General features: G+C 43.0%; 1 protein-coding gene across 1 annotated transcript in view; it reads right to left on the bottom strand.

Annotated features, from left to right (window-relative positions):
* The window catches only part of LAD1 (ladinin 1), a 36,890-nt gene extending 24,491 nt beyond the window's left edge, over positions 1 to 12,399 (bottom strand). The window contains exon 1 of the mRNA XM_018563640.1: positions 12,303 to 12,399. Within this exon, the coding sequence (XP_018419142.1) occupies positions 12,303 to 12,340 (38 nt within the window). The 5' untranslated portion in view covers positions 12,341 to 12,399. The remainder of the gene's footprint in view (positions 1 to 12,302) is intronic.
* Positions 12,400 to 26,393: the final 13,994 nt, after the last annotated feature.

The following is a 26,393-nucleotide window of genomic DNA, read 5'->3' as shown; positions in this document are numbered from 1 at the left end:
TATATAGATATAAAATCAAATGTATGACCTGGTCTATTAAAGGAGAAGTGTTGGGAGAGTAAAACATGCCTTCCCCCGCTGCTTAGACCCGGCGTGGAACACTAGGAACACTACAGCTGTCACACTCTGGTTCTAACACCAAGAGCTGAGCAATCACATGGCCACTGATCAATCAGCTCTTGTTCTCTTCTGCTTCCAGAGAGTGTTGACTGTCAGTCTCTGCTCCCCGTAGGGATTCCTCCCTCCCCTCTCTATACCTCCAGTGCTAATTGGAGGGACAGACAATGGAGGGGGTGATTACGGCTGGCTCTGGCTTTAGAGAGGCAAAGCCAGAGGCCACTTAGGCAGCCAGGGTGGATCCCAAAAACATTATTGGGATCCTTTACAGCTCTGGCGTGGCTCTGCACTCAGGGCTGGTGCAAGGATTTTTGCCTACACAGACGAAGGTGCATTTTTGCACAACCCCCCGCCCCTCCCCCACACACACTCTGACGGCTGCCTTACTCTAGCGCTGGCCCTGAAAGTGTCTTAGTATGCTGGTGTGTTTTGGATCATTGTCCTGCTGCAGAACCCAAGTTCACTTCAGCTTGAGGTCACGAACAGATGGCCTGGGGGGGGGGCAAACACTTTTTCACACAGGGCCATGTGGGTTTGGATTTTGTTTTCCCTTAATAATAAAAACCTTCCTTTAAAAACAGCATGTTGTGTTTACTTGTGTTATCTTTGACTAATATTTAAATTTGTTTGATTATCTGAAACATTAAAGTGTGACAAACATGCAAAACAATGAAAAATCAGGAAGGGGGGCCAACACGTTTTCACTCAACTGTATATATAAAAACATACATATTTTTTTCCACCAAGGAAATATGTCATTTTACATTTTGGTCTAAATATTTGAAGAAAGACTTTTTATTGGATATGTTTTGTAACATTAGTGCAGGAAGTCAGCCTGGGGCAGGGTAATAGGATGTTAAATTGGGAAGACCAATAGTTCTCCTTAATCCTTGCCTATTAGGGACAGCTGAGCTCACAGATAGTGTGGGAGCAATGAAGTCAAAGAGTAGGCAGGATCTCTAGAGCTGCTAGAAAGCAAGAGTATGCCATTCAGGCAGTGTGGATTATGGTGAACCCTGAGAAATGTTTGACTGGACTGGAGGAGGCATGCTATTTGGGGTATGTGGAGGCAACATCAAGCACCAATTGACTTGAATTGAAGCCATCACTAAATGGCCATCTACCCTGACAAAAAACAGGTACACGCTTGACCTTCACTGTCATACACAGGATTCCTGAGGCAGAAGCAGCATTCTGCCATTTGAGCCAGGATTTGTGCCAGGAACCAGTCCTTGTAGCCACAGACTTTCGGAAAGTGTTCCTGGTGCAAACGGACACTTAAAAACTGGGCCTGGGTGTGATCATCTCTAAGATAATTGGAGGGAGGGCACTCAGTCGTGTCCTTGAGCCAGAAGCTCACTCCATTAGGCCTGTTTCACACCTGGGCGTTTTGTAGCGCGTTCGAATGCTCGGCAAAATGCTCAAACACTGAAATCCCATTATTTCCTATGGGTATGGTTCACACCTGGGTGTATTACAGGCCGTATGAAAGCGCTACAAAACGCCCTACGCCCAAAGAAGTACAGGAGCTTCTTTGGGGCGTTTTTGTTGCGCGTTTCCATTGGGATACAGCCAAGTAGCCCTCGGAAACGCGCGTTTGGCGCACATTTTTTACTGCGAATCGCGGTAAAAACACGCGTCACGAAACGCGCATATTCGATACGCCTAGGTGTGAACCCAGCCTTAAGATTTAAAATGAAAGATAGAAACCGATTGGTTGCCATGCATAGCTGCTCCAAATTTTTTTCAGTTTGATAAATCCCCCTCTCCTGTTACAAAAAAATAGTTTATGCCTTCTTTTGGTATGTTGAATTTGCTGCCCTAACAGAATGCATAGCATAAGAAAGGTCATCGTGCAAGGATTAATGGATCGCAACAGTATAAATCTAGCCTTCTGTACCATTCTACCAATCCATTTGTACCAATCTGTACCATTAGTCCTCACAGAAAATATTACAATCTAGCATTAGATTGGGCACTGAAGTGGACTATGTCTGGGTTAAAATTAGTGGTTGGTTTTGTAGTGACAGCTGGCTATGTGGTGAAAATTAATTACTAGTGCAGATGGTACTCAAGCAAGGCCATGCTGGTGGCAAGTAAGTAATGGAAAACTTGAGCTATGGTCTTGTAAACAAAAATATGTTATACTGTATGTGATAGTATATGTTGTATATTTAGAGAGTAGTTTGCAATATTGAACAGTGTGGAAATATTTAACAGCTCAGCATTTTAATTTTGGATAGAAAGGTGGGAACTTCTGCCTGGTTTTTATTGCTTTTGTACCACGGTTGTGGAGATTCCGCATCACTAACTGTCCTGGGGACACTTTGTGTGTCATGGAGAACAAGGTGTTACTTGAACAGCAACGGGGGATATTTCCTATCTTTCAGTCCCGTTAACATGCCGTGAGCAACGATTGTGGTACATACTGTATATGTATTTCAGCACCAGCACCAGTCTACCGTGTTTCCCCGAAAATAAGACACTGTCTTATATTTTTTTGACCTCAAAAAAACACACTAGGTCTTATTTTCGGGGTAGGTCCTTATTTAAATTTTTTATGTACAACAATCCACACTTATTTATATACAACAGTCTACATGTATTCATGTACACAAATATGGTGATCAGTGGTGCAGTACCTTTCCAAGAGCAATTTGCTAACCAATCGCTGGCCAGAATGAGCGAAGCGCACTTTCACTATCGATTCCTCACAGGCGGAGTGCATTTGGTATCACTCCGCCTGTGACAGGAGTTGGCATTGGCTTATGCGGCTCTGCTCCCTCCAGTGCCGCCTTGCTTCCTCTATAGCTGGCTTAGTTGGCACCGCTGAATTGTCTCCCGCGGCTCTTCAAGTTCCATCTTATGCCACCACCGGCCCTGGAAATGGTCACAACTAGGTCTTATTTTCGGGGTAGGTCTTATATTTTAGCAATTCCCAAAAATAGTACTAGGTCTTATTTTCGGGGTAGGTCTTATTTTCGGGGAAACAGGGTAGTAGTAGATTACCCTGCAAGATGGCTGTAGGCAACCTTGGCCTGACATGCCTTTTATAAGGCACACACACTATGTCTCTGTTTAGGGGGTCATGTTTTTGCTGGTTGGAATCCAAAAAACAATGTAAGTAGACATAAAGCCAAAAAGTTTTCCAGTTTTAGATTAGGAGAATGGATAGGTTTTGGGCACAAACTTGTATAGTTCCAGGCTATTATCCATATAGCCAATAAATGTGCCACATGTCATGGTAGACAGAGCCCTGAGAGAAAATGAATAAACTAAAGGAGCATTTTACTACATTTATTGCTGTAACTTTAATAAGGGTTCTCAAACTGGAAAAACATTTTGAATGAAGTATTTTCAGAAATAGACAATTATAGCTCAAGCAATCTGCTCTACAAGCACATAGGAGAGAACGGTCACCATTTGGAAAGAGCTCCTGGTTAGTTCTTCGGCAGTCTTATCATGTGGTGGAATGGATGAGTAGAAGAGCCTAGTGATATGATGTGAGTGCTGTGCTGTACAAGGCCAGAGCTAAAGTGTGAATGAGTGTATATGTACAAGAGTCCAGACCCAAGCTAGTGAAGAGGACTGATAAGTGTTACTGCATTCTTGGGCAAAATACATTTTATTGACAGATTTATTTTCTGTATGTACACGTGAAAAAAGATTTTCTTTAATTCTACAAATTCTGTTTACTGCATTCTTGACCAAACATAATTAATTACTTGTAACGGATAGATATTAGATTTTGGGGTGCATTCACACCACAATCGGAAGGAAATCGCAAGTTTTCATTGGCTTGCAATTGTACATCCCAATTTCCTTCCGATCTGTTGCGTTGTGATACGTTTTCAACAGATGCTAACGGAAGGGCACTAAAAAATGAATTGGTGTGAATTGGGGCTTGTTCACTCTGGATACATTGCGATGGGGTAAAAAAAAGTAGTGCATGTTCTACTTTTTGTTTTCAGCGCAACTTAACGCAATGTAACTGAGCAGTGTGAACTAGCCCCATTCACACCCATTCATTTTTCGGTGCCCATCCGTTTGCATCCATTGAAAAACTGTTTGCAACGCAACGGCTCCAGTGTGCATGGACCCTTAATATTCTGAATGTTGCATGGGCTTCCATCCACAGGGTTACCAACCATGCTTGGGCATAAAAGGCAAAACTCCATTATGATGTGGTTGTCATGATGATCTTTGACTGCATTTAGTTTATAAAAGTATGTATGTAAGCATGTATGTAAAAGAATGTACTTGTGATGTGTGGAAAATCACTGTTAGGCAAAACAAAAAGCAATTTTCTTGTTTGATACATAGGCCCATATGTAGGACACAAGGCAGTGTTTACTTAATGTATAAATTATTCCCTCTCTGCGGGCCCATTCATGCAAGCCTGTCTGCTGAAACCCGGTGCTTCAGTGAATGGGCCAGTGCGTTGTGACAGCTCTGGTGGTGTGCACTGTATTGCACTGCTGGAGCTGTCGCTGTTTAAATTCTTGAAAATGGAGTGTACACTGCATTCTGGTCCCTGTGCTCAATTTGTGGTGGGATCCATTATGCTGTGATAAAGAGCAGCATGTTTGCATTTTACTGCAGCGCAGCACCCCACTCATCCCACCCCATTGTGGTGTGAATGGGACACATAGAAAACAATTGTTTTCTATGTGCCCTACTGGTGACCTGCCCTTTTTCGTATCAGCACATCACAGGTCACTGCACTTTGTCTAAGCAGGCCCTGCGACCCTCAAATGTAATGGCTTCTCAATTAATTTAAATCAGAAGGGGCAGACTTTGTGTCCTTTTTAGAGTGATAACTCCTAGGGTCAAGTAGTGAGGCCATAGTTCTGTTTTCTGAAATTTGGCAAACATTGGGTGGAACTCCATAAAGAATAGGTGTACCTTTCTGAGAAAATTAAAATGATGCTGATGATACCTAGTTGATTATATGCCTTCGATGCCAGGAGACAGAAAAGTATGGTTTCCATACCAGCTTAAATTCCATGCCATTAAATATGCTTAATGAGAAACGTCAGAAAGAAGGCATCCCGGCATTACTTGAGCTGTGCATTTAACAGCTGATACCAGACAGCAGTTATGAGCTAGTCTAAGAGGCTATGGATTCCAGGGTGCCTTCTTTGACATGACATGGCTAGGCCATTGACACTCCTATTACAGCTCTCAATTTTCAGGAAGAGCAAGGCAAAGTTATTTAGGAAACATAGGGGCAGTCACTATCTTGGGCTGGGTTGCAGTATCCAGGCAGTCTGATAAAGCCACCCTCTCCCAACCAATAAAGGAAGTGAAGATATGAGCTACGGTTGGCACCCGCCTCCAGACCCTTGGTGACATCCTCGCACTTCCAGCAAAGCCCACTTAGCCCACCTGAGAGCCCACACAGCCACCTGAGAGCCCACCTGAGACCTCTCACAGCCCGCCTGTGAGCGTGCACACTCCACCTGTGAAGTCCACCAGAGATCCTGGGACATCAGAGCACCACCCCAGAACAACACGTAGTATGCAGCTGTATATTATTTAGTATTGCTGTATAATGAATTGCTGGGATTTGTAGTCCTCTATTGCTGGTCACCTTACCCCTATCCTCGCCCTCTCCTCTATATTTAAAAAAAAACAACTAATTGTGGTGCTAGAGTGTTCGGATTTCCCCTAAAGAAATGGTAGCAACCCTAATATGAGCAGCTGCCATGTGTTGTAACAATACAGTGCAATTGTATGGGCCAGCCTTTGCAGGTCGAAATGTAACTTATTCGGGGGCATCGCAAAACTGCACCTATGCTTTAACCCTTCCACTGCCAAAGCATTTTGTCGCACACTGAAAATCTTTTTTTATAATCCACATTTTAGGCCTGAAACAGACCCTATAGAATACAATTCTAGAGGCCATTGCACATTTTTACGCTGCATGATACTAGCACAACTCTTTATCAACCCAAAATGTTGGTAAAGATTACACTTGAGGTAATTGTAGTGCACAAAAACACAATGTAATACCTATTTTTTTGTAGAAAGTAAAAGATGAGGTTGTGCCGAGTAAATAGATACTCAACATTCCAAGCTTAAAAATTGCGTGAACCCGTAAAACGGCCACAAAATATGGTACCCCAAATTATCCATAGGCAACGCTTTACAAGTCTGTACAGGTCATCAATTTAGTGAATATTGAACCTAGAATTCTTCCTCTCACTCTGGCACACATGGTGATACCCAGCATGTGTAGCAAGATCGTCGTTCTCGTACTCGACATGCGCTTAGGTTAGTATGTGCATGTTCGCGGGGGCAGGGGACTTAACATTTTTTTGGTATTTTCACATTTATTTTATTTTAACTCTTTTACTTAAACTTACTTAACTTTATTGTCATCACATAGGGGGCTTGTGATAGCATTTTAGTGGTGATAGGTTCTCTTTAAGGTGACATTTGCGGTCTATTAGACCCCTAGTGTCACCCTTCCCTTCAAAGAAGCTGTTCAAGTGCAGATTAGGCTTGAATAGCTTCTTCCCGGCTTCTTTAGCCAGGGAATAAAAACTAAGGAGCCAGAAGTGTTGTAATCAGCATCACTTCCAGCTCCATTCAGTAAGGAGATCAGCAAAACATGTTTGCCGGTCTCTCTCCCCACTTCCCGCCGTGATGCAGGTCCCGGGCCTGCAAGAGGGGCAGCAGAGCTCGGAAAGCACCCGGTGTCGGGTGGGGAGGACCCTGTACACCGGCCCCTGGAAGCGATCTGGCGGCAGCTCAGCTGCCCAAAATCAGTTCCAGTGTAAAGCTGAAAGTCGATTTTTACACAGGGGCCTGCCCCCCGCGAATGTGCACATACTAACGTAAACACATATTTGGGGGGCGCCTTACCTACAAAAGGGTGAAAGCTTAAAGTTTAAACCCATTCACTAAAACCTCATATAAGCTTTCAAGTGTTTTTGTAATTTAAAAACCTGTTTTCAATCTATTTAAATCTGCATCTTTTAAAATAATACCGGTGCTCCACTCATGACACTCCGTGTTCGGGCACTTCCTGTTATGGGGTAACAACTGTCTCCCAGTTGTGCTGCTGCATTGCTACTCTGTCACATGTGCCGCTGTTGGAGACTATAAGCCAGTGGTGGCGAACCTTGGCACTCCAGCTGAGCCAAAACTACAAATCCCAACATGCATCTGCTTCTGGGAGTTTTGTCTGTGGCTGTCAGAGCCTTGCAATGCCTCATGGGACTTGTAGTTCCAAAACAGCTGGAGTGCCAAGGTTCGCCACCATATAAGCGGTCATGCAAACACACATTGCACAGGCATGGCCCACTGCTTTCCCTATCGTGTTGATGGAGATGAGCAATGATGGGCAGCTAATGTTATTATGATTGTATGCAGACAGGAAGTGGCTGGATGAGGATGGAGGAGATCAGCATCACTGAGATGCACAAAGGATAAACAAACAGTTGATAAACGTATTAGTAAGAAAATAAACCACGGCAATTATGTATGATACACAGCACATTAGCAAACTAAACATTTACTTCAAAGTATATCTAATGCCTAAACATGTTTTTGTAGTTCAGGATGGAGTGCGGAAAGGTTTGATTCCCTGTTAGGTTTTTATTAATATCTGAGTCCCTTTTAGAGAGATTTACCCTTTCTATTTGTCCTGGTGGCCATTGAAACTGGGACCAGAAGTAAGGGAAAATACCAAATGTGAGATTGTCACTATGGCAGGAATGAAGGGGAATCTTAAAATGGGGGTACCTGTTCTAATGACAACTGTCTAAAGCTGGCCATACACCTATAGATTATGTGCAGATTTTCTATGGGCAAATGGAAAAAGTGCAACAGATTCCTCCATCTACGCTAAAGGAATACTCCCACTTCAGTATCTTGAAGCTTGGCCCAGTGGGAGATGGAAAAAGTGCAACAGATTCCTCCATCTACACTAAACAAGTACCCCTTACTCAATCAAAAGTGGGGTACGGCAGCATCTGGGTGCCCCCTTTATTAAAGGGGTACCCGATGCAAATAAGCCCCCTTGCCCGCAGACCCCCACAACCACCGGGTCAGGGCTGTGAGGAAGAGGCCCTTGTCCCCATCGGCATGGGGACACCCTCCCAATCCCGAGGGCACGTCGCCTGGTATGGCACAGACCTGTTCTCGGATCAAGGGTCTGGTAGGAATTTTAGGGGGGACCCCACTTTTTTCCCCATCTTTAGGGGATGGGGCTCCCCCTTCAAATTCCTGCCAGACCTAAAGGGCCTGGTATGACTTTTTGGGGGGAACCCCACACACTTTTTTTTTTATATTTGTAACTTGGTGGGGGGGGTCCCTCCTAACATTCCTACCAGACCTAAAGGGTCTGGTGTCAATTAGCAGGGAACCTCACGCTTTTTTTTTTTTCTCTCTTATGCGGACTATGTTTTTTTTCCTTTGTCTAATGTCACTTTGTTGCAACAAATATTCGTTCATAATGGAAATTCTGATTTTTTTTTTTAAAGTTTATGCTTAACACAATAAAACTTCATTCAAGAAAGAAATTCGGATGAATCTGAAACTTTCGTTATCGGAAATTTGCATTCATTATTTCTGTCATTCAGAAATTCGTATGCATCTACATGTACAAATTTCCATAAATTTGTCCGAATAACAAATCTTTCCGAAACGAATCGCACATGTCTACTGTTCAGGTATTCTGTCAGCAGCAGCTGCTAGCTGTCACAATACAATAGTCTAGTGAAGAGATTCATCCATCCACACTGTTTAGTGTGGCTGGAGGAACCTGTTACATTTCTTTCAGCTCACAGGCTGATAGAAAAAAAAAAACCTGTGCCTGTATGGCCATCTATGCACTCTTTTACTCCACAACATGACAGTCTTATGCCATGTTTTTTCAAAAGTGGTATCAGTTATAATCTATAATTGCAGGAGTTTTTTGTTTCTGTATCTTTAGAATTTGTGTGAAATAACTGAACAACTGAACAATTTCACTTAGTATGTCATCTATGCGTGAAACGCATGTTAATGCAATAGTTTTGGATAAAGCGGGAAAGGTTTGAACCCCCGCCAGGTTTTCACTAATATATTTGGGCTCCATTTTCAGAGATTTGAAAATGCTTTCTGTCCCGGTGATGACCGTTTTGCCAGACAGGAAATTAGGGAAAAATCTGAAACAGGGACACAGGCAAAAATATCACAGGAATTTTAGCTTTCCCCTACTTGACTAAAGAAAAGCATTTTTTCTGATGTCTTTGTTGATCATATACATATATCAGCCTTAATCGTATACTTTCATATCAACACATGTAAATGAGGCCAAATTGAGATTTGTGGTCGTTGCAGTCAAGCTTGTATTACTATTGAAAGATTGCCACACACTTCACTATACCAAAGTGCATAGAAAACACTGGTCACATTTAGCTTTGGCGTGTTGCCTTCATAAGATACCAATCAGAAACTGAGTCATGAAAGTTCATAGGTCATATTCTTAGTGGTACAGTTCCTTCAAAATAAGTTTTCTTAACTGGTTATTATTTCTTAACTGGTTGCAATCAATTGCTTTCTTAAAGAGGAACTTTACCTATATCTTTAAAATAACAACAAAAACACACATTTAGACATGTTTAGTAATGACAATCTACAAACACAACTTCTAGATAGTTGCCGGCTTTGTATTCTTTGCATATCTTATTTCTCTTTTCTTTCCCAGTCTTCTGACAGTGGCCATGATAACTAAGGGCAGGTTACTAGCTTTAACTTTACTTCCTGGAACTCTGGCACATGTGGCTAGCACATGTGAGCATGCACATCATCTCAGGGTAGGAAAATGCCTTTCCCTGAGATCTTGTGATGTAACCTTCCCAAGATGCACCTCTTTGGCACATTACATCATTTGTGCCAGATGTGGACCAGAAAGTAGATTAACTCTATTTGTAAGTAAATTAAAAACAAGTTTGTTTTAATGAATATAAGAACATTTTAAATCAGCATGCAGGGCTCCGTGCTGATGTGATTTTTAGTGGGTAAAGACCCACTTTAAGAAGGACAACAGAACTTCAAATGTTATAGTAGCCTATCCTCTTCCAATGCAGAGATAGCTTGTTTGGACAGTTGCTGCTGCTAATTTGGCTCACAGTAGCTTAATAATCATCTCAATTGATCTGTGTTGTTTCAGGTTTAGCCCTCATTCACACGAGAAACGGCCGGCACGTACAGCTCTGTGCTGCGTGCACGCCCATATCGGGCAGCTCCTGGGAAGGACAGGTGCTGCATGTGATTGGTATGCAGCCCCTGTCCTTCTCTATGGGACTATGCGGCCGAACGCCGCCCTAGCTGCAGATTTGTTTTTCACCCTGAAGGGTTAATTTTTTTTATTTAAACCCCCCTCATGATGGCGTTGTTCAAAGTATGTCGCTGTCCCTTAGTGAGACACTTAATGACAGTGACATTGTAGGCCACCTAACCACTATTAGTTTTTAGAGAAAAAAAACAAAATGTTAGCTTTCAGTTTTAGGCCAAGAAGTACAGAAACAAAATTGGAAATCCTAGGGATGTGAGCTGTTTCTAAATAAAGGACAATTACATTAATTTATTTTAATGCATTTTTTTTAGCTTTGTGATGTTTAAAAAAAATAATAATATTCAAGGCTGGGCAAAAAGTGTTTTCCTTTAAGTTTTTTGGTCTTCTTTTTTTTATGTTATCCATACTAAGTGAGGCATTAGGCGCACATATGTGATCTAAATATATAAAGCCTTATCTGTCCTCTAAAAACAATATATATAATATGTGTGGGTGCACTTAGTAAGAAAGTATATTATTGACGTGGAAGAATCACACAGCAAAAATGTCAAAAGTGCATCAGTCATTAACGAACGGAAACTGAAAAGCTCAGTCATGAAGGAGTTAAGGGAGGAGGTCACTTACCTGATTGGCTGGATTAAGTTGTCCAGGAGGTGTCTCCTTAGTGGTCTGAGGAGGCGGAGATTTGTCTGCTGAGTCTGGAGTTGGCCATTGACTTCAATGCACCGCCAGTTCTCCTCCCGCCCCTGAACGCAGGGAGCCGACCAGGTTGCGTTCCAGAGGCCGTACGCTCTGGAACGCACTCTTTCTGGTGTGAACTGGCCCTAAATGTTGTCGGAATCCTCAACCCCCATCCCCACTGGGCTATTGTATTCTGAGAGTCGGTGCTATGCAGTCGACAATGCCGGGGAAATTTTTTCTTAACCCTGGCAATGGGGCTACCATCACTGTGTAAGGGTTATGTGTTCGTTTTGGTCTAGAGAGGAAAATAACAAAATGGAACTCACCTGATCCTTGGAGACGGCATGATGTTAGACCGGTCCCCGGAGCCTCTCTTCCCCTCGCTGCAGTGGCCTAATGTCCATGAGCCATCACGTTCTATACACAGTGTATATTATATGAGGACGCCGAAGAAGATTCCATTCCTGCAGCGTAAGAGACAGGCTGGAGGGATCGCTGTCACAGCTGGCTCTGAGGATTGGGTGAGTATATATTTGTTATTTACCTACCTAGATCAAAATGAGCACTTAACCCTTGCAGTGCGGGAGTAGCCCCACTGTAAGGGCTGATAAAAAAGTTCCCCAGAGTTCTACTTTAACTAATTGACTTTTGCAGAGTCGGCAGAGTGACTCACCGTCAGAATTTTGGTTGAATCACAGAACTCTACGGCAAGCTTTATAAATGACAGATGATTTCAGATACTTGGATATAGTCCGAGGGTTGAAACATTACACAAGTTAATAGTTCTAGAACAGATACAAATCCCTACATATCTAAAACAAGAATATCAGGTAGGATATGAGGCTTGGGAGTGAAAATACAGACAAACATTGTTAAGAAGAATACTTAAGAGTCACAGGGATGAAAGGCAGGGATAAAAAAAAGCCGAGAACTGAAGGCTTTTCCCAGTACAGCAGAATGTCTTGGTGACAGCAAGCACTGTATAGTTTGGATTTTTTTTTTTGTCTAGTATATACCGTACTTTAAAACCCTAAGGGATTCTTTTTTGATGGGAAATGACAATCTATTCAAGAATCTAGCATGTGAGATGCAGATTTGGGCTTTCTTGAATCATTTGTTTACAGAACTGCCAGACTAAGTTCCACTGCAGAAATCCCAAGCACCCAGGGAGAAATATGCGCCTATGGTAACTTGTGAATAGTTAACCCAGTACCTGGAGAGAGAAGACCAGTTCCCCCGGCTGATAGACATGTCCACAAGCTGCAGGCTGTACGCATACACCTGTCTTCCTGGTTCACATGGACACCTTGAATATGATGAATCATGTGACGAAAAGTTACTGCCCAAATAGTGGGAGGGAGTGAAGGAAGGAGGGAGGAAGGAGTGCACCTTGTACAGTACCTGTCCCATTGTCACACTTCTCTGTCTATGTGCTCTGTGTAAGAAAATATTATTGATTTAGTTATCACTGAAACTGCTTAGGTGGCCTCTGTCTTCAACACAGTTGTGCTAAAATCATTGTATGTGTTTATGTAACATTATATGACTTCTGAAATAAAACAAACTGATACGCTTGGTGGCTGTGCATGTATCTGTGACAGGGAAATTTAAAGTGTTATTAACCCTTTTGTTGCAAGATCTTTTTTGCAATTTTTTTGAACACGTGTTAAAATGCAACTGAAGGCAAAACTTTTTTTCGTTTTGAATAGTGATGAGGGATTAGAACACTAGTCAGGTTTTTATTACTTTCTTTGTCCCCGTTCGGTAGATTCACCCTCTTTATTTGTCCTGGAGAGCACTATGACTGAAAGTGAAAGAAAATCCCAAATTTTGGGTTGTCATCAGAACAGGAATAGAAGGGAAATCTTTTTTTTTGTTTAGTTTTTTTGTTTGTTTCACAAGTCAATTTTTATTGTTTGAAAGAAAACAAAAGCAAGTATACAAACATTTGGCAAGTTCAAATAAACAACCACTGTAGGTACAAAACAATTCATGAGGGGGGTGGAGGGGTGTTTAGGGAAGCAGCCATAACGTGTAAAATGACAATGCATCCAAACTAGGGTTGCCACCTTTTCTTCAAGTGAAACCCGAACACTCTAGCGCCATGCGAATGTCTTCAGGTGGCTGTGCGACTCTCGGGTGGGCTTTGCGAGCTTTGGGTGGGCTGTGCGACACTCGGGTGGGCTGTGTGACAGTGACGCTGGGCTGTGCGACTCTCGGGTGGACTGTGCGACTCTCAGTGCTGTCTAAGCTATGGTGTCTCACCAGGTGGTCCGCAGGCAGGCAACACAGTGTCAGGGAGCCTTCTCCTGTAAATCTTCGTTCCCCCTGCCGCTCATCTATTTTCTGTGTCCCCGCCTCTTCATGCCTTCCCTTCAGATGCACTGGGATCTATAGCCCGGCCGCTCTTCTAACTCTGGTGATCTAGAGTGTCTCCTAGTTCTTCTCTATGTGATAGATCACCAGAGATAGAAGAGAGGAGGAGCGATCACATGTGCGGCTGCCGAGGTCCTTGTCAAACGCGATCTCGAGCAGCCGCACCTCCCTGAAACCTGCCCCCCGCTCAGAGGAAGACCCAGGTTTCAGGCAGATGCGGCTGCTTGAGATCACACTCGGCAGCAGCACCTGTCAGAAAATGTAAGTGCCAGTGTCGGCACTAAGCGTCTGGGCACCCATACACAACACACCAAAACCGGCCTGGACGGGTGGCAACCCTAATACAAACGCCAAATAAAACAGTGCACGGTATTCACCGCATGAAGTAGATAGGTAGCACGAAGAGCAATCAAGCTTCAGTAATGCTATAAAGTTGTTATAACACCTGCACGTATAGGTGGGGAATGGGAAGGGCACTGGCTGAAGAGCGATAACTATCGCAGAACCTAGCAGGGGTATAGGAAGGTTTAACCTGAAGGGAGGGTGGGGAAGTGTAGAATGAGAAGAAGGATAAGACCGGGGAAGGGGCAAGGTAAAGGAGGAAGAGGTAGTTGGTAGTGCAAAAGGGAAGGGAGAGAGAAAGAGGAGAGAGGAGGGTGAGGGAAGCACAAGTAGAAGAGGCAAGAGAAAGGAGAGAATCCCGTCTGGGTTTCCCATTTTAAGAGAAAAGGGGGAAGGGCAGAAAAAAGTAGTAAAGTAAGCAGTTACTGAGTAAAAGCAACATGTGCATCTGTGTCCTTGAACAGGTGCCTTGCCATCCAAGTTTTTACAGGAAAAGATTAGTTCCTCCATGGTCGACACCGCATCCACTCGAGCTAGCCACTCTCGGACGGCCAGTGAATGGATGACTTCCAATGTCTAGGGATTACTGTTTTCACTGCGTTCACCAGATGTAGTGGGAGAGATTTTTTGGAGATGTGGTGGGCTTCATCAAAATGATATAATAAGAGGGAGGCTGGGGAGAACTCTAACAAAATACCAGTTATGGTTCTAATGAGAGCATGTACCTCCGTCCAAAAGGATGAGATAAGTGGGCATGACCACCAACATGAAGGAGTGTACCGACATCCTGAGTGCATCGCCAACATGTGTATGCATAGCCAACACAGAAGGGAAATCTTTGATTTGGGGACACTAGTTCTGGTGACCCTGCTGATCACCAGGGATTTCCCTGTACAATAACTGTTGCCAGTTGCAACCACATGTCTCCCTTGAGCTACACTACAGTAGATTGTGCTTGATTAGCTTCATCCCAACCACAGATGCCAGGGAATGACAGCTATGAAACCGGAAGTGACTAAATGCTTGTCGCTTCTGAATTCATTCACCTGAAGGGATCTCCCTCTGCTCTACCTGCTGAGACACGCCCGCCTTGGCAAGCAAGGGGGGCACCTCTCAGTCTGTGTGCGTAAGTGATCGGGTGGCTGAAATCACTTCCAGCAGGAAGCCAACAGTTGGCTGAAGAAGGGTCAGCACACACTCCTGGCTGCCATTGCATATGTCCTAAGTCAGTGGCATCGAAAAGGTTAAACTCTCCCTGAAGAAAAAAAAAATGTAGCAGCATACTTTAAGTTGATTCATGTTTCCAGTCCCCTTCTTGCGTTTAGCCTCTCATTGTAGCTTTTTTTCACATTTTAAAGTGGCGTGTTACCCATTATCTTTTACGTGGCTCCATTGGCTTGCAGATCTCCCTGGAACCACCCTGATGTGCATGCTCCCAGCCAGGTCTCTCTTTCTGTGCATGCCCAGGTGCTGTACATAGATTACGCATGTGCACAGAGATGGGGGGCCCAGAGATAGGGGGCCCGACGGCCTACTCCTTGCACTCAGAGGGGGAGCCTGTCAGATACTGAGGAGGGAGCTGGACTGCCAAGGGAACAAAAACACTGCCGCATATAAGCAGAGCAGTGCTGCAGGCAGCCTGGGGCCCCTGTATAAAGTATTTGTAGTCCACTATAGCCGGTGCCATTCTGCAATGCAGAATGGCACCGGCTATAGAGGACTACAAATCCCAGCAGTACTTTATACAGCAATGCTATTGCTGTTTAAAGTATTGCTGGGATATGTAGTCCTCTATAGCCTATGCAATTCTGCATTGCTGTAAATATGGATGCACCTCTACCACAAGGCTCCTCCTCCTTCCCACCACCCGCACAACCATGGTGAGACCCAGCTGCCCACACAGTACTGGGGAGACCTGCACCCATGCGGACAGCCGTGATGAGACCCGCACGCATCCATGGCGAGCCAAGCGTGCAGCCCTGGTGAGACCTGCACAAAGCCCTAGTGAGACCGCATGCAGCCATGCTGAGACCGGCACGCAGCCATGGTGAGACCCACACGCAGCCCCGGTGAGACCGCACAGCCTTGGTAAGACCCACACCTAGCCCTAATGAGGACCACACAGCCATGGTGAGACCCTTACAACCCTGGTCACACCACCGACCCCTGCACATCTTTAGTAGTGTCTGTACTTTTCTTGTACTTCTGGCACTGTCAATCAGAACTCTGACCAGACTGGGGGCTGGCACTGCAGGCAATAAAAACTGTGATTGGGGCTGGCACTGATGGCAATAAGGATTCTGACTGGCTGACAGGATAGCACTGCTGGCAATCAGGTTTCTGACGGACTGACAGGCTGACACTGCTGGCAATCAGGACTCTGATGGACTGAGAGGCTTGCACTAATGGCGGTCGGGACTCTGACGGGCTGGAATTAATGGCAATCAGGATTTTCACGGACCAACAGGCTGACACTGATGACAATCAGGACTCTTACGAACTGACAGGCTAGCACTGATGGACATCAGGACTCTGACGGATGGACAGGCTGGTACTGATGACAATCGGGATTCTGACAGACAGGCTGGCACTGATGGCAATCAGAACTCTGACTGGACTGGCAAACTGGCACTGTGGCCAAATTTGTGCTGGTCGCTGTCACTGTAAAACTACACCGTTAGTGTGTTTTAAACTTGCTTGTGCGTGCGAACAAGAAAAAAAAATAACGTGTATGTGAATTCGCTGGGAGTTGTCAGCCACCCGACCGGTCCATTGCGACGGGCGGTCGTCAACAGGCTAAGACTGCTAACTTCTGTACACTGCTACATTCTGTATGTTGTGTTATACATTATGAACTCTGGCATGCTTAATTATTATTATTACTATTATTATACATGATTTATATAGCGCCAACAGTTCATTTTGTACATGTTACAGTACTACCAGGATCTGTGTATGCGCAGCCAAGGTCCATGCCCCGTTCTGTTGGTCTGCCACATGTTACGCGCATGGCAGTTCAGGCCTTTTGGCTATGGCTGGGCGTGCTCATTAGTGCGTGTGTGTTAGCATGCAATTAGCATGCGTCCTTGACGTGGGGTGTTGTACCCACTGGCTTGTAGGGTATTTACCCACTTTCTTTTCCTTTCCTTTTCTGCCTGTACTGCTACATAGCGAGCTGCGTCAGCCACCTGGCACCCCTGTACAGCTCGCACACCCCGTAGGCCAGCCCTTAATACGATGAAGCTGTGAGTGTGTTCAGATCAGTCAATCACTTGCATGCATAAACATCATAATCCCATTTAGTTTGTCTAATTACAAATAAAAGTTCCACAAATCTGTATTTTGTGTTTCCATTTTTTGTGTGCTTGGTGCTTTGCTCCCCTATCCCTTCTTCCAGCCTCCACTGACCTCATTGGGAAATGCGCATGTGCAGACAAAAAAGGACTCCTGTATTGTTTTGAAATTTTGATTTCAGCAAGGCTTCCTCTGTGATGCATATGCTTCAGTAACTTCCTAAACCCTCTGATGTTGGTAGTCAACTGGGGTTTCAGAAAATAGACTCGCAAGTGCCAATGCTGGAGCTAATTGACAACGTCATCGCAGCATAGGCATTCTTCAGATCATGGGACTGCAGGGATGACATGCTGAATTTGTGATATAGTGTGTATGTGCCATTGACATCATCGAGAACAATAATCGCGATAGCTCCGAAATGGAAAGCCTTTGATGGATTTGATTTCCAGCAAGAAGAAATATGTATTTTATGCTTGTAGGCCCTGTTCACACCTTTACGTTTTGTCGCGCGTTCAACGCTCTATGAACGCTCCACAAAACGTACAAACTTGAAAATCCCATTGTTTTCTATGGGTATGGTTCACACCTTTCCGTATTTCAGCCCGTCTGAACACGCTACAAAACGGCCTACGCCCAAAGAAGTAGGCTCTGTTCACACCTTTACGTTTTGTCGCACGTTCAACGCTCTATGAACGCTCTACAAAACGTACAAACTTGAAAATCCCATTGTTTTCTATGGGTATGGTTCACACCTTTCCGTATTTTAGCCAGTCTGAACGCGCTACAAAACAGCCTTCGCCCAAAGAAGTACATGTACTTCTTTGGGGTGTTTTGGTCTCGCGTTTCCATTGGGATACAGCCAAGTAGCCCTCCGAAACACGCGCTTGTCGCGCGTTTTTTACCGCGAATCGACAAACGCGCATATTCAATACGCCTAGGTGTGCACCCAGATAGGAACCAGTTGCATTCCTGACTTTACCCAGCCATGGACAATTGAAATTAAGCAAACACCTGTTCACCTGTTACTAATGTTACTGACCGTTTGCTTATTACATTGTGGAAACTTAGAGCCTTAAGATTATTATTAGTGAATGTATTAGGTCAGCAAACAATACAATGAAGCAACGAGCATGCCATCGTTCCACCCCTGACCGCCATACCACTTATGAGCCCTCAATTAATGTAGGGGTCCAAGAGTGGAACAATGACATGTGGCAGGGTCAGAGGCAACTGACACTCCCAGAAATGTTGAATACCAAAGGTGAGTATAAGAGCTCTGCAGAGAACTTCTATCAGGATTATTTTTATAACCTGACTTTAACAAGATGATAAAATATCTGATGTTTGGTCCACTTTTAACGCTGCTTGCATTATTCTCTTTTGTCCCTCCCTTTGTGTATGGGAGATAATCTTCACTTTGTCTATACTGCCAAGTTTGACAGGTGTGGTGCTCTTGTACTGTGCCAAGCATACTGCAGGGCCATGCAGCACCACCACTGTTTGTTCTAATTAAACTTGCTTACTTTGGACAAAGGTTTGACAAAAAGGCTCTGAACGTGGAACTCCAACCAGAAGCATACATAGTTTTGAATAGAGGGAAATGCTTTATTGCTGTCTGTGTCCCCACTAAAAATACTAGACATCATGCAAGATTAGTTTTGTTCCGCATTGAAATTTGGAATTTCAGCATATTCAGACATTTGGATGCATCCCGTTTTTGTTTTGTTTTTTGTTTTGTTTTTTTGTTTGTTTGGTTTTTTTTTTGTGGGCTGTCAAAAGTTAGAAAGAAAAAAAGTAAACATTTAATGTTACTTTTCTGCAAAGAACGTTCATAATTATTGTTTAACTCATCCAAAATTAAAACAAAACTAATTAACTTTGGCACCCGAATCCCAAAAGGACGAAATAACGAAAACAAATTTTCTGTCGGCCTACATGTCTAGAAAATTACTGTAACACAATCACAGGGGAAATCCTTCTAAAAGAAACACGACTAAAAGTGTGGGAGGGCAAACCACCCATCAGCTTTTCTGAGTTTTTAGCGTTACAATCTGATATTTCCCACACCTCTTGACCAAGTGACAGCTCTGTCACTGGGACAAGAAGTGAGGTAAAATCTCCATATAATTGACCATCATTAACCCCTTGCCGTCCACCCATTGTAAAATTACGGGCGGACGGCGGATCCTTCCCGGCAGGGTCACGCAAATGTACGGGGTTTTTTTTCTGCTCACGGGCACGCACAAGCAGAATCCCGCCGGGAATCTGTACAGCCGTCCGATCGCTTGTCTATAGCCAGAGAGAAGAAGCTGATGAAGCAGATCTCTGCTTCATCAGCTTCTTTTGGGGTCCCCAAGTGACATTTAGTAAAAAGTAAAAAAAAGTTCACGTATAAAGAAATGTAAAAAAAAAAAAAAATGTATTAAAGTCCCCCACATATACGCATATATAAACGTAAATACGCGTCAGGTGCGTCAACGCGTGAAAGCGACAATTGCGGTACACATGTTACATATCACCGTGAACGTAGGAGTGAGAGCAATCATTTTAGGGCCATCAATCACTGATAACACTAAACTGATGAGCGGTAAAAGCTTGTAGAGCGTCGCCTATGGCAAATTGTGGCTATTGTCTTTTTTTGAGGTTTCGCGGGCGCGAGCAATTTTAAGGCTTGGCATGTTTGGTGTCTATTTACCCGACGTGACACTGTCTTTTATATTTTACCAAAAAAGTGGGTATTAAATTTTTCATAATTTAATATAGGGGAAACAGGTTTTTTGTCAAAATTTACAGTAATTTTTCCTTAATATAGTAAAAAATAAAACCCCAGTGGTGATTAAATACCACCAAAAAAAAAGCTCTATCTGTCCCAAAAAAATTGTATAAAATGTATTTCAGTACAGCGTTGCATGACGGAATAAATGTCATTCAAAGTACCGCAGCGCTGGATACTGAAAAATGGCCTGGACAGGAAGGGGGTTTAACTACCCGGTCAGCAAGTGGTTGAGGGCCACACTGGATCTGCTGCATTACGATCCGTTTTCTAATGGATGGTAAGGCAAGGGCAACAAAAAATTAATCAGTGTGAATGGGACAGTTCACACCAGTGCGTTGCGATGCCATCCATGCTCTACTTTTTTTCATCGCAACGCATCACAAGTTTTGCAGTGAAGTTTGGCCACTCTGGACATGTTGCTTCACATAAAGCTTGTCCAAAAAAGAAAATTAGCCAAAAAAATGTGACGCAACACAACAGATCGCATGGGAATCGAAAGGTCCAATTGCAGGTCAACAGACCCTCCATGGACCTGCAAGTACCTTCCGATTTTGTTGTGAATGGGGCCTAAAACCACTGTTAATTAGTATGAAAAGTGGTGATCAAAACAAAACAAGCTATGATGCAGTATGGTTAAAAAAAATTGTATGCAACAGTGTGCATGTTGTAACCCTGGAAGATTACTCTTCACTGTGCCCCTGGAATAGGCAATTGGACTCCAAGGTATCAGCACATTTTTATTTTTGGTCTTTTGTCTTGTCTGCTACAGCAGGCCTAAGGTTATACTTGCAGTAAAAGATGCTGGATGGCAAATCGCAATTGTCAGTGTGGTCTCTTCTTTTTTGTTGAGCAGCAAATGTTTTCTTAGTTGAGCATAGATCAGTGCTACATTTACCATGAAGGACTCATGAGTTAGTGGTTGGGGCCAGCAGGTTAAGAAAGCGCTACAGAAAAATGTGGCATTAACCATTTCAGTTTTGCCTTTCTTTGCCAAATTCTGTACACTTGTAGCGAAAACTAACAGCAGATCTGAAGAAGGATGTTGTATAAAGGTATTCCAAATCTTTTAGTAGCTCAACAACCTTCTCTTCTTTCTCTGCAGTTTGTTAAAGATTCCTCTGCTTCCAATATGCCATTTTTGTTTTACTGTTCACAATAACAATCCAGGAACATGATCAGAGGTGAAGCTCACACCTAAGGGTGTCATCTGTCACTCATCATGATTTTTAAATATATTCCCCTGTTGTATGTAGAGGTATTTTTATTGGCTTTACTCCTAAGTGCTACAGACAAAGAAATGCTTTTTATTTGATGATAAAAATAAAATAACCAGAAACAAGTGTATTGGATCGAATGTGTGATATGAGCATGTATTATATCTATTATTATTCCCCTATATTATGAGTAATATACTGCAGTTCTGTTGCTGCTGTTTTATAACATATAAATTGCCCGTTGTAATAGTGTAATCTGGCCCTCCTACTACAGGGCAACCCCAAAGAGCTAGAAAGGATGGGGGAGCGGGGGCGTTTACCTGACCATAGTTACCGTTTTGCTGGACACTGCAACAGACACGCATACATTTTAAATTGAAAACCTCATCCAGAATTGCTAACGTACTCACAGTATTTAACTTAGCTGCCTTCAACCAACCTGTGCTGGAGTCAGCAGCACCATAGCCATTGCAGACTTTAGCAGTCATTAGCAGACAAAAGGGGCAGTCTGCCTTCATTAGGCTAAGAGCCATGAAAAGCTAATCAGGTTCTGAGCGCAAGGGGGCTGACCGTATCTTAGCATCCCTGCAGAGGACATAAAATTTAATTTAAAATCTGTCTGGCATAGTTATGGGCACATACAGTTACCATTAAATGTACATATATAACATACCCGAAGTTTCAACATCCCAATGCTTATAATGATTCAATATCAAGTATAAAATTGGCAAAACGATTTTTTTAAAAGCTCTTGTATTTGATCAACTTTGAACTTACTCAGTTCTGTAGTTCATATTTGTATTTGTAGCTGCAGCGTACTAATCTCTGGGAAGCTCTCGGAAAGGTTAACCGAAAAGTGAAACGTATTTTCAGTGAGCACCTTTTTTAGTTATGATTGCTGTGTTTACCTTAAAGCAGTTTTTGATTTTAAAAGGACCAGTACAACCATTGTGTTACACAAAAGCATAAAGTCCTGTGTGTCTTCCCCCATGTACATACAGAATTACTATACACAGATACAACATTATTTCCTTTATTAAACTAGGGATGCACCCATACTGAGTATTTTGACAAGTACTCGTACCCGCCCAAATGCTCCAATACTTACCTCCGATACCGAAACTTCCGGTCAGAGGGAGATCTCCCTCTGACTGGTGTACTGTCGAAAACTCCAATTTCTCGAGATCTCCAACGTCGTCCTGTCCGGTTGACTTGCCAGTAAGAGCTGCCTGATTGACAATGATTTTTATGACAGAGCAACATGCGACTAGCCTTTGGAGCAATATCCTAAAGGTCAGTTTTCACTATGTCACATCCTGAGTTTCAGTATTCTCCATACCTCCCTAGCCGGGACCTAAGTGCCCTTGTGTGCCCCTCTTTGTCACCAACTGTGCCCTGGTTCTCCCCAGTGTCTCCAGTGCACCCCTGTGTGCCACCGTGGCTCCTGTATACCCATGCAGCCTCTGGTATGATCTACAGTTGAGGACCCTATGACCAACAGCATTGTGGCTTTTCTGCCCCTCTTCTGAAGAATCTTTAACGAGCCACCTTACACCTTAGCTAGGGTTTTCCTGCAGTTCAGTACACAATTCAGTTCCAAAATCTTGTGGCTGAACTAGTCTGGAATAATGAGGCCCGCATTGCCACTTTCTGGCACTGTGGCCAATCAGCAGACCGCTCTCCTAACCAGCAGAGCAACGTATGGCACAGCATTCGAACAATGTGCCACAATGTTTAGCCAAGCCCAATGCCTTCTGTCCCCTGCCTGCATCCAGTCTCTCTGTTGCATCCGGAGTGTCAGTCTCCTTGTCACCTCCTGAGTCCCAGTATTCATTGTGCCTTCCTAGTTGCCTGTGCCTTCTGTGCCTCAAGTGTACTTGTGTCTCTAGCATGCCTCGGTGTGCCTTCTTGATTCCTGTGTACCCATGCAGCCTTTTGTATGCTCTGCAGTTATCTGTGCTGCTATGCTCCTCCATCCTTCCTCTCTCCTCTACCTTCAGGTATGCTCCTGTAACCTACTGGACATTCCTATACCCAGTGGATACAGGCCCCTGTTCCTGGCACCTGACAGAAGCTCCACCCTGCCCCCACACACAGTAACCTTAAAGAAATAATTGACTGTAGGTACACCTTTAACTTTTTGGTGGTATTAAGTTCATCACTCATAGATAAAATTGAAGTGGAGCTTTACCGCTTGTGGGTGGGCATTACCATAATGTGCAATTATGCACAGAATACCTGCTTAGTATGGCACACTTACCCTCTTGTGTGCCGTCCTTCAGCAATGAGATGTTTTCACTGCCCCTCCCTCCATGGCTGCTCACATCTTCTGCTGGGGCAGCCACTGATGATTGATGTTACAAGTTTTGGCACCCAGCTCCATTCTTGCCATCTTGCTGGGTGCTGGAAAAGCCAGGAGTATATACTGCACATGCATTGCATGCAATGTGCACAAAATTAAAAGTTGTTAAAAGCAAGAAGAAGTGTTTTAAAGTTTTACCTCTATACCCTTTTATATTTTCTGTAGTTCAGCTGGTGTTGCCATAATTTGCAAGTATGCACAGCATACTTGACTGTCCTCCCGAGGACAACTATAGACCACAGAAATTTGATACCCTGTTTTGGTTAATGGTGTGGATGGTTAATTTATAGGATTGTGATATTTTTATTGAGCTATGGGATCGAACTGGGATTGTTTGATATATTTGGAAATTGTTTTTCCTAGTTATAGGGGTATGGAAATGACAGCCTTTAGAGATCTCTCCCCCAAACATTAAGGTCCATTGTGAATGTGGCTGCCCGTCCTTTGCCCAGGCTCTTCTCCCCCTCTCTATATGCCGGATCTTGGGGTCAACAACCTATCTGTGTAGGTTATTCATCGCCTCCTACTTTGGTATGTGTTTTGTATAACACCACATGAGATCATGAATATAATTATCTGTGTTGGATATTCATTTATTCTTGTATGGTTATCTAAGATTTCCTCCAAGTTAGAATTCCTGAAGAGGTGCATGAAGCGTGAAACGTGTTTAATTGCGAACCACTCCAACTACTAAAAAGAAGAATCAATCTTAGATCAAGTCATTAAGAAACACTACTTTGTGGGGTTATTATTTTTAGTTCTTTGTTCCTGAGTATCATTTGGAGTGGCACTTTGGAGGTTTAGATACTCATAGTCATGATGTTAACATTTACTAGAACACTCAATACTTTATATGTTTTTAAACCGTTTATAATCATGATATGAATAAAGAAGTGTTTGATACGATTTTGAAGTAATTATTTTTGGCTATGTCACTAAGCGCCTAAAAAACACCATTTAAAATACTTAATTGTTTCTACACTGCACTAGTGTACACTAATTAAAACATTGCTAGAAGACTTATTTATTTATTATTGGTATTTTATATATTGCCAACAATTTGCGCAGCATTTTACATAGTTGCCCTCAAGGAGCTTACAATCTAAGGTCCCTATCTTATATGCATACATACAGGGCCAATTTAGACCGGAGACAATTAATCTTCCAGCATATCTTTGTAGTGTGAAAGAAAACCGGAATACCCAGAGGAAACCCATGCAAGCACAGGGACAATATGCAAACTCCTTGCAGATAGTGTCCTGATCAGGATTTGAACTGGGAACCCTCCATTGAGGCCACATAGCATTTTTCTTAGTTTTACTAAAGTTCCACTTTAGGATCTTCTTTATAATAATTAATATAACATAATTTATGTAACTGACATGCGTTATTGGCATAGATGGTTCTGCATTTAATGATGGGAGCTACAGATACTCCAAGCATAATATCAAAATACACAATGGTTTGGATATATTGTTCCAAACAATATATGTGAGTACAAATGTGGTGCTTTATATGTATTACCACATTTCATGTCATAGTGGACATGCTGTTACATAATGCAGTCTTTTATATTAAGCAGTGTATGCCACTGAGGAAAATGGCTTTGTTGTCTACCCCCTAGAGAGTTCTCGGCTCAGTTTTGGCTAATATTTAACTTCTGTGTTCTTTACACCTTCACTTCAACAGAAGAAACTGGGGGGAAGGGAAGCAGAGATAATGAATTGGAAAAGTATGACTCAAAGAAAAGGTAATAAAAGGAAGGAAATAAAACCAGTTGTCACTGCACGTTAAAAAAAAAAAAAAATTGGAAGGGCATTCTCATGCATAGCTAACATAATCCCTAAAAGACAAATGTGTTGATTAAAAAGTAGTTTTAACACATTTGCAGTAGCACAGAGGCCACCAAAGTCATGCACCTTTGGTTATGCTCAGTTATACTTTTAAAGTGACATTAAAGTATAATTTTTTTTTCTTTCCCCCAATGTTAGTGTAAGGACTTACCTTAAATGATGTTTCTAAATCGGATCTTCTTCTTTACTGTCGTTTTCAGCCTTCTCTCCAGCGCTGCTGCGTGTCTCCGATCCAGCGCTGACTCCTCTGTGCTTGCTGGCACTTCCTGTCCCACGGAGTCTGCATGTGGGTGCACGCTGTCCATAGACTTACCTTGTGTCTCTCCTCGTCTCCCGGCCGAACATCTGAATTGCACATGCGCTCGCCCCAAGATCCTTTGCAACCGCCCAAGACTCTTCAGATTTTCGGACGGCCGTAGACACAGGTATGTTTTATTCTCTTTTAAAGCGTTTAAAAAAAAAGTTTTTGCATATATCTACTGCTTGCTAGCAGTAGATATATGCAAAAAAAAATGGAGGGTTTAATAACTCTTTAAGTGCTGGAGGGCTGCCACTTTGTCTCTATTTTAACTTTGGTAAAAGTTTAAAGCATATGTAATAACAAAATTAAAAAAATGTGCATCTTTGCAATACATGCAATTTCCTCATGTTTTATCTCTTAAAACACGCAAGCACAGAAAAATTACTTTTGTATCAGAAATATAGCGTGCTCATAACTTCCTCTTTGACATGACAACACAGTTTATTTTGGCTCTGAATTCCAAAGAATATGTCCTCAGCCCTCCCTTCATTTCTGATGCATTAAAAAAGAACACGGAACTACTCTCATCCCACTCCTTACATCAGAGACCACAGTAAGCTATAAGCTCACACTTTCAATTGTATGTTTAGCGGACCATAAGGGAGCAAATAGTTATAATACGTTCTTGGGGTTTACATACACGTTAAAGATAAGCAAAACAATGTTTCAAGTTTGGCTTGGACAGGGCCAATATGATTGAAGATGGTATTTGTGAACTTTTGTTTTGTTAAAAGGGTCCACAATGTTCATTTTGTTATTTACATAACCCTTCCAGCCTCTATTGTG

Source organism: Nanorana parkeri, unplaced genomic scaffold (assembly GCF_000935625.1).
Source record: "Nanorana parkeri isolate BGI_ZX_2015 unplaced genomic scaffold, ASM93562v1 scaffold683, whole genome shotgun sequence".
NCBI classification, from domain to species: domain Eukaryota; kingdom Metazoa; phylum Chordata; class Amphibia; order Anura; family Dicroglossidae; genus Nanorana; species Nanorana parkeri.
This window is presented reverse-complemented; position numbering and strand designations above follow the sequence as displayed.